The 16,135-nt window shown below is 45.7% G+C and overlaps 1 protein-coding gene across 1 annotated transcript in view; it reads right to left on the minus strand.

Annotated features, from left to right (window-relative positions):
- The window catches only part of kdm6ba (lysine (K)-specific demethylase 6B, a), a 91,462-nt gene that overhangs the window by 11,051 nt on the left and 64,276 nt on the right, over positions 1-16,135 (minus strand). The window contains exons 5-8 of the mRNA XM_070854314.1: positions 3,028-3,114; positions 1,002-1,123; positions 311-434; positions 9-104 (exon numbers count right to left, since the gene is read on the minus strand). Of these exons, the coding sequence (XP_070710415.1) occupies positions 9-104; positions 311-429 (215 nt within the window). The 5' untranslated portion in view covers positions 430-434; positions 1,002-1,123; positions 3,028-3,114. The remainder of the gene's footprint in view (positions 1-8; positions 105-310; positions 435-1,001; positions 1,124-3,027; positions 3,115-16,135) is intronic.

Below are 16,135 nucleotides of genomic sequence, written 5' to 3' on the forward strand. Positions count from 1 at the left end.
TGACTTACCCATTACTAAAGAATTTACTGGGATGGTTCAGTCCGCCCATAGGACCAGGAGGTAGATGGGGAAGAAGCTGGTGCTGGTTCATTCCAGGTGCACACCTGTGAGAAATAGAGACAGAACACACACCTCAGTCAGATCATTTTCCTTAGCAGTTTTAACACCAAGGTTGGAAAATACATTGGAGCTTTTACTTCAGCTCTGCTATAAAAACCCAAAACTTCAAAGCTCTAATTACAGGCTAACCTTAGTTTAAGTTAACAATAGAGGTAAATGTTTGTGTGCATGTGTTGCCATGGCTACAGACCTGGCAGGTGGCTGCCAGGCGCGGCTGCCCACGGGAGCCCATGGTCCCCGGTTGAGTCCATCCAGAGGGAAGGAATCCCGTGTGCCACGCCCGCCAAACTGCTCTACTGCGTGATGCATCCAGCCTGTGGACGTTAGGAATACCGCCATGCAGTTTACTTACATTCAAAAAAACCCAAGTGGACAAAGGGCATAGTGAAAAGTTACATACTAATGTATTTGATTTAAAAATGTGATATTTAATGAAGAGCTTCAGGTGATTATCTTTGCATATAGAAAATGCTATTGATATAACGTACTGTGATCTTTTTAATATGATGGTATCCATGGTGGATTTGTGTTCAAATGGCAGACTTATGATTATGCACCAAACACCAGGGTTTGACAGATTGCCTTAAAAATCTGTTGCACTATAATTACTAGTTAGCCCATCAAAATTCTAGACTATAGCTTAGGGATTCTGATTAAAAAATGCAATGACTTGTAAAATGTCTTATTTCCCCTCTTAGATAAATATAGATTCATTTGAAATGCATTGATTTAATTTCATGTACTGCCACATTTCTATAAACTTAATGGTACTGACTTACGCCAAGGTAATATCACAGCAATATGCACTGTACAGTTACATACAGTTAGAGCACAATGTCACTCATTAAATGTCATTGAAGTGAATAAGAGCTTGTACTCACCAGACTAGCTGTGTCCGTCAAGCCCTCCACTGCAGCACAGAGAGGGCCTCACTCCAACACTGAGAATATCTGTACCGTCAGACTCCTCTGGCTTTAGCACCAAAAACCCAAAAGCCTATTGGCTGCAGAGCGAGAGAGGGACAGAAAGAGACAGACAGAAGAACAGGAGAGCCACTATATGAACAAGTGTGACAGAGACACACTGAAAAGTCAATCAATGCCAGTGGGCTGTCTATTATATAGGCTAGATGGTGTATGTGTGCGAGTTGGAGAGCTTGCCAGCAGAGAGCGGAGGGTGTAAACAGAATATAGGGCAGGGGAGAGCTCACTGTGACTGCAGAGGCGATCTGAATTAAACCCTTGATTTCCATCTAATTCTCACCCTTGAAATATCCTCTGTTCATGCTCTATTTAGGACAACCCCTCAAAGCAACATTAGCATAACTTGAATTAACTTCATGTCTCAAATCATGGTGGATGTCTTTGTCTGTGGCTGCCAGCCATGAGTCAGTCAGCCTGTAGGAGGCGCCAGTCAACCAGGCGGTACAGAATTGGATGATTACTGAGGCCCATATGGCTCAGTGGGGAGCTCACCTATGAGGACAGACCTGGGGTTGCTGTAATCCTTACCATGGGCCTCCTGATAACAAGAGACAGAGGGAAAGACTGAGAGTGAGAGGCCTTGGTAACATGCCAAGTGTGTGTGAGTGTGAGAGAGTGTGTGGTGTTGGAGGCAATGCCAAGTGTGGAAGCTGCATGGCCGTGTCAGGCTTGCGCTGATTTAGTGCATGTGAGAGAATAGTGTGCTCCCCTAAGTGAATGATTGTGTGTGTGTGCTGGAGTGCTCTGAGGGGTGTGTGTATAAAGTGTGTGTGCATGTGGTGGATACACTATGGTTTAATCTCATTACGGCAGGCGTGATGGAGAGGGAGAGGGGGGCAGCAGCGACAGACGGTCTGAACAGGATGGAAGGATAGATTAAGGAGGAAAGATGGAGATGGAGAAGAGGGATGGAGGGAGGTGGAGTGGAGTGGAGAGTAGGAACGGTGCCATGAAAACGCCCACACACCTTCCCACACACACACACGACACAAAGGAAAGCAGTTGAGGGGAAAACGCATGAAAGAAGCTAGGAGATAACTCCCTCCCCTGGCTGTTTTCTAAATAACCGGACACACACACACACAAAACAGAAGGTGTCAAGATACAAAGACAGTCTGTGTTTCAAAGTACCTCGATTCAAAAAATACAACAAAAGAGATCCCTGACAAAACCTGAGAGGGATGTATTCGCACCTACACATTCAGTACTGGTGTTAAAAACCCATGTTCACTAACACAGTCTCACACTGAAGATATAACAAATAAAATCACTGGAAATCCACATTTTTGTGTCATCTCTGTTAAATATCAGATTGAAGCTTAGTTATCTGAAAAAAAGCAATATCCTGCCCCAGTCCCCCGATTACTTCTCACCAATCTAAAAACTACAAGACCACCAGACAAGTATATTTCCACCAGTGTGGTAATGCAACATGGAAGAAATAAGATGTTCAATGCAGCTCAAAATGTTCAAGACACGCAATGATAACATTTTGAAGCAAGTAATGCACAGTATGATGCATTGGTTGAAGAGTAACAGACATGTATGTGCAGGTTCTGATTCATCTCTCTGGCTCAGCACCGCACTCGCACGTTTTCCTAGATTAGCTCTGGTCATAACCAGTCCTTCCTCCCACCTCTTCCTCTTCTCTTCCTTTCTTCCTCCCACCAACTATGGATCTCTGTATCTATTTTAAGCCCAGTAGGGGATATTTCAATCTCTGCACACTTTTAGCTTGTTGGTGGGTGCTATACAGTGACACACACACCACGCTCTCTATGCCCCCTGCTGCCCCTCCCACCTCAAAGAGATCATCAGCCACCAGACTCTGCTGCTATGTGAAGATAGGCTAGTGTTAACTGTCGAGACTGCGCACAACATGACTGGAGACAAACTGATACAAACACACTCATGCTGAGTGTACCTTTTAGAGTAGCACCAAGTTATTGATTCACGGTTGTGTTAAGTCTCAGCTTCGGCTGTCAATCATCTCTCTGGGGTCTCTGGAACCCTGAAAGATAGAGAAGACAAAAACATTCATGTCAAGCTGTCAGAAAAACAACATGAAGCCACACTTAACATGATACTGAGAGTTATGATCAAAACTGTCATAAACCTAAAGCCTCAAAGCATATGATATGATTCAGGGCCCAGGGTGGTCTTTGCTTTCAAAGTGAGCTGACAGCCTCTTTGTCCCACTGCTTCTCTTTTCTGACTTTCTAGACAGCGAATCGTCACTACTCTCACCCCTCTGGGTTTCCACATTTCTGAGGTGGCGCCTGGTTTCAGAGCAGTGTGGAGGGTGACTCGAAGGCGAAGGGGTAAGTCAGCAGGGAGGCCAACACAATGGAAGCAAAGGGGGCTCTTGTTCACCCACTCTCGCTCTCTCTTGTCACACAAACACAATGGTGTGACCGACGGTGCAGCTTAACAGGCGTGCAGACACACAAACGGGGCTGATCACGCTCTAACAGGAAGAGCCGGGCAGGCCCTGTCAACTATCACACGTGAGAGAGTAGTGCTGGGAAAACATAGTAAAATAAAACACATGACATGGAGAAAGGGAGGGGGAAACAGAGTGTGACAGGGTGCACGTTTTTCAAATTAGAAAAATGAAGAAGTGATATAAAGAAAACATCTAGCAAGAGACACAGTGGTGACTGGTGAGTGCACACGGGGACACAGTGGCGAGGTTGTAATTACCACTTTTATGGAGGGTGTGTGTTTATGTCTGTTGTGACCAAACGCCCGTCTATTCCAGTTGCTATCCTGGCTATCACATTGCTCACAGCCACTCTACCAGCACAGTGTGAGAAACTCAGTACTCTGAAACCAGATCGTGTACACAGACGGCAGACAGTGTTACATACCAGCTCAGGTTCTATCAGATGATACCGAAGTGATGAAATGTGGTTATACCAGCTATGAGTCAATGATCAGTGCTGTATTTGTACTGCGAAAAGCGTGAGCGAGTAACTGTGTTGCGTATTTAATTTTTCGGGGGAACCCCAATGACTCAGCACCTTGGAAGAGGGCTTACCCCAAACCGCTGGGCCTAGACTCCGCCCTCCTGGGACACCTCTTACAGTCAGGTGACTGGGGGCTGTTTCTGCTTCCGTCACAGATGTGACAACAGTGGGAATTTCTCGGACTTCGTGATGTCATTTCTGCTTCCTACGCAGTGTGCTGCATGGCTGACTATGCATGTGTGTGTATGTGTGTTTAGATAGACAAACAGGATGTGATGACGAGCTGAAGGGGTGGGGGGCGGGGCCGAGAGAAGAATCAAACTACCAAACCACAATTTGAAATGAAGAGATGAGGAAAAATTTACGAATATGTTGATCGCTTTCACTCAGACTTCAGACAGCTGTGCTGAGGAATCAGAAAAGTTACAAACTGACCAATAAAACAATTATTCTGCTTCAGTGGCACTCTGAACATGCAGGTGTTAAAGAGTGATTGCTATTTGCTTTCACTTTTACCTCAATTTGACCACAAGAAGCTGTGGTCTCTCCCTATACAGCTGAGTAAGTGACTCTACTGTCCTCTGTAGTCTCCTCAGTGAAAATCTACACAGCTGATATATTTATCAGTTATTGGCAAACAGGTGACAAGGCACATCAGAAATTCCCCCACGGCACATCTTGTTCAAGTAAAATCCCCCCATCCACACCAGACATCAAAGAGCTGTTCCTGTCATCGCCGTCAATGTCGTAGTTACATGCGTTAGTTTTAGTCCTGCCAAACCCGGCCATCAGCTGGGAGGAGGGGCTAAGCAGGAAGCTTAGTCAAAGACACAGAGCTGTGCCAAATGTCGCCAACCTCACCAACCAAAAGGCTAGAGGGAAAATACAGGAGCTCTGTTGAATTCTCTGTGGCATCAAACAAAATAAATAAATCCACTGTAATCCCACGTGACACACAAACCAAAGTTACGAGCTTGTGACCGTGCGAAGGGAAGCCTGCTTAGTCACTGACATGAGCTGTGGAGAACAAATGGCTGAAATTAAGATGTTCAGATGACGTCTGTTTCTGTGCTGTAGCCTTAATGTTTTCACCCTTCCCTGCCTACCACTGGCCTGCTCTGGTCCCCAGCCAGACAACTGTGGCCATGAGAGGAAAATGGACAGGAGAGATACAAGGTGAGGCAGTAAGAAATACATTTTTCTTTCCTGCATTGTGACACCTGAAAAGCCTTTACAAAAGTAGACTTCCTTCATCCTGGTGGCAGAGTTTCCTACTTGCTGTAATACAATTTTACGATTAAGCATTCAGTACAAGATGAATGATTTATTGAGCTGGAGATGTGACTTTTTTGCAGCATGTTATTCAATATTTCATGGGGGAAAAGCAAGAGATGGACGGGTAAAAAGATGGTTTACACAGAGTGGTGGAGTGACCCTATGAACAAGCACAGAGGATGAAAACTAAAAGCTTGAGGCTGTGATGGCAGGAAGCTGGAGAGTGTTACTGTCACAGTAAAGTCACTGTGGAGCCTGTCTGTTAAGGAGAGACCAGATAAGGCTGGGAGAAGTGGCTGATAACAGAAAATAGAGCAAGGGAAAAGTTCTGGCAGCAATGAGTTTCTGGCCGAGGATGACGGAAAGGCCATGCATGGTTCTGCCCCCCCCTTCTCTGTCTTGTTCTGTCCTCCCTCGCCCTCTCTACTCCATTTGGCCATTACATAATCAGTCCCAGATAGAGATCGTGTTTTGAAGGAAACACCATACATCTCTCTCTCTCTCTCTCTCTCTCTCTCTCTCTCTCTAACACACCCCCACAGAGAAACAGCCAGCCCCGGCATCCGTCCTCCCCCACCTCGTTGCCAGGCTCCCTGTGCGTGTGTGCATGTATGTGTGTTTATTTATTTGTTTGTGCGTGCAAACGTCAGTGCATGCCGTTCCAAGACCGTGATGCGGGATAACTGCATCACGTCTACATCCTCACACGCACAGAAAATCACTGCCTGCACACACAGGCAGTGTGGGTCAGCCGGGGACACAGCAGGCAAACGGTGCTCCTGCACACAAACACAGAAGCATCTGACCCCCGTGATGGGCCATTATCTCCTGCTAGCATCCAGAGTGCTGACCTAACCTATCACCCAGTTACACCCAGGCCGTCTACGCTCAGCAGCGGCAGCACACCAGCCAGCCATAACAGGCCAGATAAAAGCCCGTATTTGTCTTAGTTTGTCTCCTCCTGGCTTATATGTGCACTCCCTCACATCTGCTCTACATTCAGGCCATGACAGACAGGCTACGAGGCACAGTGAGAGGAAGAACCGAAATATTCACTCTTAACCTCTGAAAAGTTCTCAATGCTTCTTATTTCAACATTCAGTAGATTTTGAAACATCAGTGAGAAGCGTCAAGTTGACAGTAACCACCGACCAAACTGTTTCATTTTGGCTGTTGGTGGTCAGCCTGTCAGTGAGCTTGTTGGCTTGTCACCACCTCTTTTTCCATCTTTTTCCATTATTCTAAAGAACTGCTTTGGCTGCAAAGCATTTAAAAGATAAAAACTTTGATTTCCGGGCCCTCTGTGTCCCGCTGACAAAAAGAAACAGTTAGCCTACATTTTCATCCGTTTGTGGAAAAAGAAACAGAACATGTGGGAGGAAGAGGAAGGGGGGAGGGTAGGAAAACATGAAAACATGAGGCCCCTTTTGTCTCCTGCACTCACCACCCGGACATCTGGGCCTGTGACTGACAACACACAACTGTGTTAGTTTGGTGCATCTCTTCTTCTTTCTCGCATACACACACACACACACACACAGATCAGAGGCACATGTGTATGACGTTAAAGAGAAGGGTAATGGAGCTCAGAGGGGAGAGGAAGCTGTCGTCACAACCCCAGGAAGTAGGCCTCCCTGAGGGGTGGTAGTGTGTGTGTGTGTGTGTGTGTGTGTGTGTGTGTGTGTATGTGTGTGAAAGACAGAGAGAGACCTTGGGGAGAAGTTTGAAGGCTGAGGCTTCCTGTTGAAAAGATATGAACTGTACGTGTGCTTCAGTTTCAGTCGATGAAAGTGATCATATGTGACTAACTAATTTCTGTAGATGTGAAACAAATCTGGTTCTTTTCAGTCATGGTTCCTAAAATACACCTCAGACACATAGTCATCTTGTGTGAACGGCACGTGTGTCCAACTCATGACTCACACAGGCCTCGTCAACAAAAACAAGACAGTCAAATGACTTAAAAAGCCATTTACTTGGCTCTGGTCCTGGGGGTTCAGTGAAAAGCCTGGTTTCCTCTCTTTTTAGCTTCTGGTAAAAGTGAATGACAAATGTATGAGATGATATGGTTGTGTGTATGCCGAGTAAGTCCTCTCAGTCACCTGTGATCCCAACTTCATTTTCACAGAAACTGTGTTAGAGGAAACCTTAGTCTGGGTTTCTCAACAGTCATTACACTTTGATGCATGTTGCCATCTGACTAGAGGTGTGTGTGTGTGTGTGTGTGAGACAGAAAAAAAGAATGACTCAACACCTGGCTTGTGACTCTAAAGAAAGGAAACCGGTGCACAAATCCAGACAAACCGGAAATCTGAGAGGACATGGGCGTCTCATTGACAACCGACAATGATTTGATCATTTCACTCTCAATTTCCACACTTGAGCAACCTCAAAAGCCCCCACACTTTTCTTTCTGCTTCACCGGAGGATTATTTTCAATAACCAATGTATGAGAGGTTCAGGACAAAACAGAATATCACACAGTTTCCTTTCCTAGGAAAAACAGCCTCAGAATTTGAACTGCAAAATCCCCCTCCTTCATACTGCTCTGTGTCTCTGCTGGTGCTTCTATTCCACATCCAGGACTAATGCAGACACACACACACACACACACACACACACACACACACACTCAGACTAGCTCAGAAATGCACCGAACAAGACAAGAGACTCTGCTCCCTTGGTAACAGTTGCCAGGGGAACCTACCGCGTCTTTACTACAGTTATTAAACTAAGCTAGAGAGGCAGAGACAGACGCAGAGAGGAAGAGGGTTTATGAGGTCTTTACTGATCAACATGTTGACTGAGACACAGGGCAGACTGACCTCACACACCATCCTCTACCTCTTCCTCCCTTGACTCACAACATGATGTCTCATTAACAGTCTGTGTGTGCAAATAACACAAAAACATGGACATGTGTGTGAGTCCTGTATGCATCAGAGCTAATGACAGCATGCGTACAGATGACCGGTGCAGCGCTGTTCTTACAGTGGGTGGAACCAGGCACCCATCAATTGGACTTTATCAGAACAGCTGTGACGCATACTGACCGTCTTTGTTATGACGGTGCAGCTTGTTCATTTAGTCCAGAGAATCCAAGGCCTGTTTACAGATTCCTAAAATACCGATGATCTTTTAGGCTTTTTCTATAAATCTCCCATGATGCACATGGGCCTACTCGCTGGTTAAGGCATAATTTATTTTGCTAGCGTGGTTGAGGTGGGTAAAAGTAGTCACAGGAGGTGAGGGGAGGTAAAAGGAAGAAAGAAAATTCTTTCCAAGGTGTGATAGTGTGTGTAGCTTTGTGTATGAGTCACTCTCACACACACACACACACACACACACACACACACAGTGTGTAGGTTTACACACCCGCCTTCCACAGTGGCATCATCATCAATGGCAGAGAGCCAGAGATAACAGAGAGGAACAGAACTCAGAAGGGAAACTTTCCCTTTTTCTCTCACTCAGCTGAACAGGCAAGCAGGACGTAAACACCCCGTTACTCCCAAACACAGCCCTATTCACACAGGATGGATTCAATCTTCAGCCAATACTCTTCTTTCCTCTAATATCATTGTTCATTCTTTGTTCTAAATGCTGCCATGTTTGACATTAGTCTATTTGCTTGGCTTGTGGCCTGCCTGCTCCTGTAAAAGATTTCATTAAGTTCACTCCTCAACTTCTGGACTAGATTATACTGATCCGTTTTTCCTTACTGTTCTCAGGTCCAACACACACCATAACAGAACCTGGAGCGAAACCACAGCTGCATGTATGACCAATATTTATAACTATGGATGTCTAAGCCTCATGGTTGGTTGGCAGTGTAGCAGAGTCCTGCTGGTCCAGAGACACTAGTGAGAAATAAGGACCATGACTTCATCCATACATGTTAGTGATTAGTGTAACCCAAACTGCTTCTCCATATTTCAAAGCTTAAAGCTTTTAAATGTGCATACACATGTAGATGCCCTCTTTTGTTTACACTCTATTTTTGTGCTTTTTTATTGCTCGCTTTAAATTTTACTTACAATAATCTGAATTATATTACTTCTGCTGCAATTACTCAATTTTCTCCCAATTAAAGCTTAATCACATCATATTCTACAGCGTGAATATTTTCTCTGTCTTGCTCTTTTCACCATCTGTCTTGTCTTTGACCTTTGTATAATTCCTAATAGAGTTAAAATGCCTAAAAAGTAACTCTTTACACATGATGAACCCTACAGAAGTTGACAGATTCCTGTTTTTTTTTTTTTGTGGAATCATTTACAGAGACCAGGATCCACAGCAGGCAGTCTCATGCAGCATGGTGAATTCCACACTTGGTTGACTGAGGTTTTGGCCCCGACCAAACTCTAAAACCTTTATCCTGCTGTCTGGACAAGCTTGGTGAGCTAAAGTGTTTGCATGCTCTGCAGGAGACTACATAAACTGACAGGCATTGCACTGCAGCACCGAGGGCAGCCAATCAGCACTAGGCCCAGCTGGAACGCAATGAGTTCTGTACTATATAAACTAGTGCACTTCATGCCTGTCTTATACATGGGAGGGGATTAGATTAGCTATGATATTGGCCCTTTAAATGTTCAGTGTTTCTGCTGACATGAAGTGACGGGACATTCCTTAGCTGGTTTACAAAGATGGTGCCAGCTAACGTGTAGAAGAACTTGTGTTTTAACGCCTGACCTGTTGGGGTGTGTGGGGAGTGTTTGAGAAACTGTCAGCAGGGCAGATGTTGTCCTGCACTTCTCCAATCCCCTTGCTTTCGTTTTGTGTTGCTCTCTAGAGGAGAAGCGACACCCTTTACCAGAAAGGCTGCAACAAAATAGTGTCACACAGACAGACGATTCATCATGACACCCAGTCACTTCCCCCTCCTGCTTCCCTTTCACACACACACACTTGGTTGCATCGGTTTTCTTTAACAGGCAAGAGACAGGAGAATCCCCCAAAACCTGATGGACTGTCACACAGCCAAAACACACACACACACACACACACACACACACACACACACACACAGCTTGTTTCATCACCTGCAACCATAGAAGTATCAGATGAGTAAGCACTTTAAGCCAGCCTACTGACCCACTTCCCATGCAGGCCACACACAAAAAGGAAAATTCTTAATTAGATCAAAGTAATCCTTCATTTGTTTAGGACACCCTGTTACACCCCCATCAAGTTACATGTAGAGGAGGGCTGGGTGTGGGAAGTTGTCCTGACACACACACTCCTCTTGTGCTTAGTTGTGAGAGTGACTCACTCACTTTTGTTGAGTTAGCAGCGTTATTTCCACCGTCATCTCTCCCTCCCTCCCTCCTGGACGCGCGTGTGTGTATCACTTCAATATTCCTCCACGCTCGTCACACTCGTAGTAAAAATGGGCGGCGAGTCTTCATTCACACACTCATACACACGCGCTCCTGCTGAGATCATGGGACAAAGGGGGCGGGGGAGAGCCGAGGTAATACACAGCCGCCCGGCCGAGTGTGTGTGGAGCGATTTGCAGCTTCAGCTTTTTATAACCCCCTACATCAAACGCAGGGACAAAACGCGTCGCTGGTTTCCAGGCCAATCGATCTGATTGATCGGAAGTGAACCTTCAAAGGCTTTCTTTTTTGTTTTCTTCGCGACCCCATGCCAGCACACTCCGCTCTTCCTGATCTCGGCTCGTTTATTGCGGTCCATAAAGTGACAAATAAGCCCCCCAGCCACAGACTCTGCCTGTCCGACGACCACTGAAAAGGAGCAGATATCGTTTAACGGCTTTGAGTGACGAGGCAATAATCATCAATACCAACAGTCATTGATTATGTTCCAATAAGACATCACCACATCGTCAAACCTCTGGACTGACTGGAATTTAACTTCATTCACTTTGGACTCTTCGCGGTGTCATACACATGCGCCACAGCCTGGTGTGTGAAGGTGTGGGCACTGCCACGAGTGAACCCAGCTGACTCCTGTGGCTTTTATCCACGTCACGGAGCGCATGGACCCAGATAAGAGTACAAGAAATGCGTTTCAAAGTCAAAAAGTCAGTCGGGACTAGTGTTCCCTGTACATGTGATAATTAGATAACAGATCACGTTGACCAAACAGCACTGAGTGGTCAGTCTTCAGTGCAGCAAACACCCCTGACACCCAGACCTAAAGGACCGCTCCGAAACACCGCCCCTCCCCCCAATACGGGAGGTGATGCAAATCACTTCCTTTCAATCCGACTCTTTGTGTGCGTAAGGATTGACTGGGGGTGATGGGGGTGGCAGCTATCCATTCACTTTATACGGCTGCCGACCTCAGTGATCCTGCTCACCCCCCACCCCTACTCCTGCAGAGCCACCCACTCCTACACACACACACACACACACACACAATGGCGTGAGATCTCCTTACACAGGCAATTTTCTCTCCCTGTCCTCTAGGTCTCCTTCCCTTTTCTAGCCATGATGATCGAGAGTTTTCAGGACAACAATGACAAAACTAGGACCTGGGGTGTCCCAAAGCTGTACGAGGATTAGGTCATTTTCACCATTTCATGAATACATGTATTAGGGCGACTACTTTGTACTCTGGCCAAGTCATTACCGCCTATTTATATTCTCCACTGAAACAAGCAGGGGATGGTTTTCCCAGGGACAGACCTCCAAAAGTTGGGGGGGTTGACACAAAAAGCCCATGAACCCCAAATTCACACCAAAGCCAGTTTACAGTAACTCCTCCGATGCACCGGGTGATTAAACATGTCCGGTAAAGATGATCAGTCGTGGATTTGAGGAAAACAATTCGCCGAATTGAAACGCGCGCGTGGGACTGGAGAGTCACCTGTGGTTGACAAAAACACAGCGAAATTCCCCCACCTCATCGATTACACACGACCAAGGCTTCCGCTTCAATCTATTACAATAAATCCCTCAGTGCTGTCCCGAATCGTCTATTTTAATCCGCCAAACACACAAGAACAGGCTGCAGTGGATCTACTGGTGAGATCCGCCGGCTCTCTGAGGAGTTTGGTGTTAAAACGGACTTTTTCGTGGCCGCTAAGTTGCCTGCTTACAACCAAAACACAGCCCACTGGACTTCTACATGCTCACAGTCCACACAGCAGCTCCTGCACTCACCGTTCGTTCAAGTGTTTCAAACGGACCCTCCAGGGGTGAAATTATGTCCAAATAGAAACGTGTCTCCGGGTCCTTGAGGTCCACAGTAGTCTTTAGTCTTTATGGTCTTTATATCCGCAAGTTTGAGTCTGCAGAGAAATTCCCGACCAGCCGGCTGAGCGGAGCAGCTACAGCCTGTAATCCCTGTTAGTCTCCGTCGCTTCCCCTCGAAACAACCGTGAAACCTGAGCCGCTGACGGCCGGAGAGCCGGTCTGTTGGCCCCGGTGGGCTCCTTCCTCTTTCTCCTCTGATTATTACTCCGTCTGATGGCCGCCTTCGCCGTGCAGCGACAGTGTCTCTCCGTGTCGGGCTCCTCTGGTCCTGCGCTCCTCTCTCAGACGCCGGGCAGGGATCGTGTTGCGCTCAGCTCCGTTTTAAAGGGACAGAACCACGCGCAACCAACACGCGCATACAGGGGCGCGCGCCCACGTGACGTCACCGCACGGCTCCGGAATTCCCTGACAGCGCGCGGTACCGGAGCCGCTCCTCCTGTCCCTCCGCAGCGGCTCCTTCCGCCACCCGCACCTTCTCATCCCTTCGCACACCGGAGTGCGTCTGAGACGGACTCGTGACCGAGAGCTGGACTCGGCGAACAGCGCCACGGCACATTTCCGCGAGACCGTCTATTTTTAAACGAGGGAGAGTATTACCCCCTGACGCCATATTACCACAGGAAGGATTAGATTCAGAGGATTATAAATAGGAGCTGGTACCTGCTACACAGGATACATATTCTACAGCAAACTGAATTTATAACCCACACTGTAGATTTGATCTTTGTATGGGCTAATAATATAGCACACACACACACACACACACACACACACACACACACACACACCTTAGTATTCATTAATGAAGAACAATAAACCATGCTCCTATATTTAGACTTCAATGTGAAACAGTGTCCTAAACCAAGCTGGGAGTTACAGTTTCAGGTCTGCTACATATTTAGGTAACACGTTATAAACTGGCACCTTTGATAAGATATCTAAGGAATGTAACAAATAGCTTTATCAAAAATATAGTGGCATTTATCAATGATATATATAGATCTGTTATAAGCCATTTTTCAGAACAACCCCTTTGCTGGTCTTTAATAATAAATGCTTATTAAACTGTTTATGTGAACACGGAGTGAATTTGGTCCAGATCCTCTGGAACCTTTTTCAGAGAGTCAAATGGGATTTACACAAGCTGCCAGGTCACCCAAAAACTGCTCTCATAAATAGCTTATAATCATCTATGTAGCATTAATACATTATTCATTAGCCACTAATAAAGGCATTGGTTACAGCTTCTCAGCCATTTGGCGTCTTATTATAGAGAGGTACACATGTTTACTGTGTGTGCAGTCTTATCCCAGGGCTCACGTACTGCCCTGTGTTCTATGTTATAATATGTCTACTATATCAACTGTGTGAAGTGCACAGTCTTACACAGTGCAGAGTATGTATACAGTGTAAGACAGACAGATGGATAGATAGATGCATTCTGTCAGGTCTTTAAGGGCTGAATGAGATCTAACCAATGTATCATTTATCATCACAACACAGTGGACATGGCTAGGACTATAACTAAAGCCTGAGTTATAAAGCTAATGAATTTCTTGTTCCTGTCCAGTAGGTGACTTAAATATCTTACGTCTTCTTTCTCATGACTGTGCACACAGAAATATGAGAATTATATGCTATGTGCTCTGAGGCAGCCAGCTAACATCCTGTGTGAGGTAAACACAACACAAATGGGGCTCTCCAAGGCCGGAAACATTTGTTCCAGCTATTCCTCGCCAAAGTAACCATCCTGTACTCTGTAATAACGCCAAAGAGCCACATTTGTACAACTAACACTATGTGTTACACACACACACACACACACACACACACACACACACACACACACACACGTGTAGACATTATATTTAGAAAGCACCGCCTCAGCAAGACAAGAGAGGCAAAATTAGCCACTGCAGGGAGGATGGGAGTGTGTCACGGATGATGCTGAGACGATGACATAAGGATACACACATGCAGTTTTTGTATGGCCATAACAATTCTAAAATAAGCTAACATAAACAACAAAACCCGAACATTATGAAAGCTCTCTCTGTACAATCAGTGATGCTATCAGTCTCTCACTGTCTGTTCTCTCTCATATCACAGCAGGCTACTCACAGTATATTTTCAGATGACTGAAGGCATTTCTACCTCTATTAGTATGCAGTGAAGAGTGACAAGAGATGTGTGTGTGTGTGCTAGATTCAAACCCCAGATGAAGTAAGTGCATGGCATGTGCGGTATGTACCACCAGGGTGGATCTAGAGGCTTTTGTCAAGTGACAATGAATGTTCAATAATGTGTTTTGTGTTGAGAAAGAGGGGCGACGCAGCACAGTGGGGATCTTTATGATACTGTGAGGCAGTGTGCTTGTATATGGATGTTTTGTTTTCGTTTGTTAAAGGCTGTGTGAAGAAATCAGCTGCCACTTTGGACAGATACAGTTCATACAGGGCCATACAGAGAGTGTGTGATGGAAGTGTTCTGGCCAAAATGGAAGCATTTGCAGCTGCTAGTGTGCCTGCACAGGTGAAAAATCAAGAGGCCCCTTTCATTTCTAAGAGTGACCGTGGAACACAAGCTTGTAACAGCTTATAACGTCTGAGCACGTCAACATGTAGTAAAATTCTCTCTAAATAGATGGAAGTTGTCCAACACCCCCCCCCCAAAAAAAAAGTTAAGGCAATGAAATTCCAGATGATGTAATTATATACTCAAAAAAAACCCTGCACCCTTAATGTTATAATCAGAATGTATATCATAATACATCAAGTCAGCTGAAAAGACTTTTTACAGCGTCATCTGGAAGCCATTACACCCTGAACTGCTGCAGTCCTTAATTACCTATCATGGAGTTGTAGACTTGTGCATTCTGTATTTAAACCATATATCATCTGCTTCTCACTGGTGTGTATGTTGTCCAGTCTGTTTCTGCACTGAAACAGACCGACAGTACTGTTTATGCAAAACGTTATGCTACTCACGCTGCTTTTTTTTGCTGGCGCATGTAAAGTTATGTTCTCCATTTTAGTTTTGTGCTTGATCTGAGGTCGTATTGTATTCTCGTATTCCTTCCAGTGTGTGTGATTATTACCCCATATCTTCCTATGACTCCCACTAGGGTCTCAAGTGTGTGGCTGCTTGGATTTTTGTGTGTCAATGTATATGTGTGTGATTGCACTGTAAAGAGTGCAGTGGGAGGCCATTAGCCCTCAAAAGTGAACAGGAAGAGGACTGTTGATTGATGTGGGTATGGGTGGGACTACAGTGTACCACACACACTGTCCCCCTCCCCCCACCCCCAAACACACACACAAAAACACAGCTTCCTCTCATAGATCTACAGTACTGTGTATAATAAGAGTCTAAGAATATTAAATGCATGTCTGAACTCAATTCCCATCCTTCCTCTTCCACAACAAGGGAAGCCAAGGCATTACAGTCTGTCCCGGGGGTCCCAAATATATGTGTGTGTGTGTGTGTGTGTGTGTGTGTGTGTGTGTGTGTGTGTGTGTGTGTGTGTGTGTGTGTGTGTGTGTGTGTGTGTGTGTGGCAGGAA

Source organism: Pempheris klunzingeri, chromosome 23, assembly GCF_042242105.1.
Source record: "Pempheris klunzingeri isolate RE-2024b chromosome 23, fPemKlu1.hap1, whole genome shotgun sequence".
Classification (NCBI taxonomy): Eukaryota; Metazoa; Chordata; class Actinopteri; order Acropomatiformes; family Pempheridae; genus Pempheris; species Pempheris klunzingeri.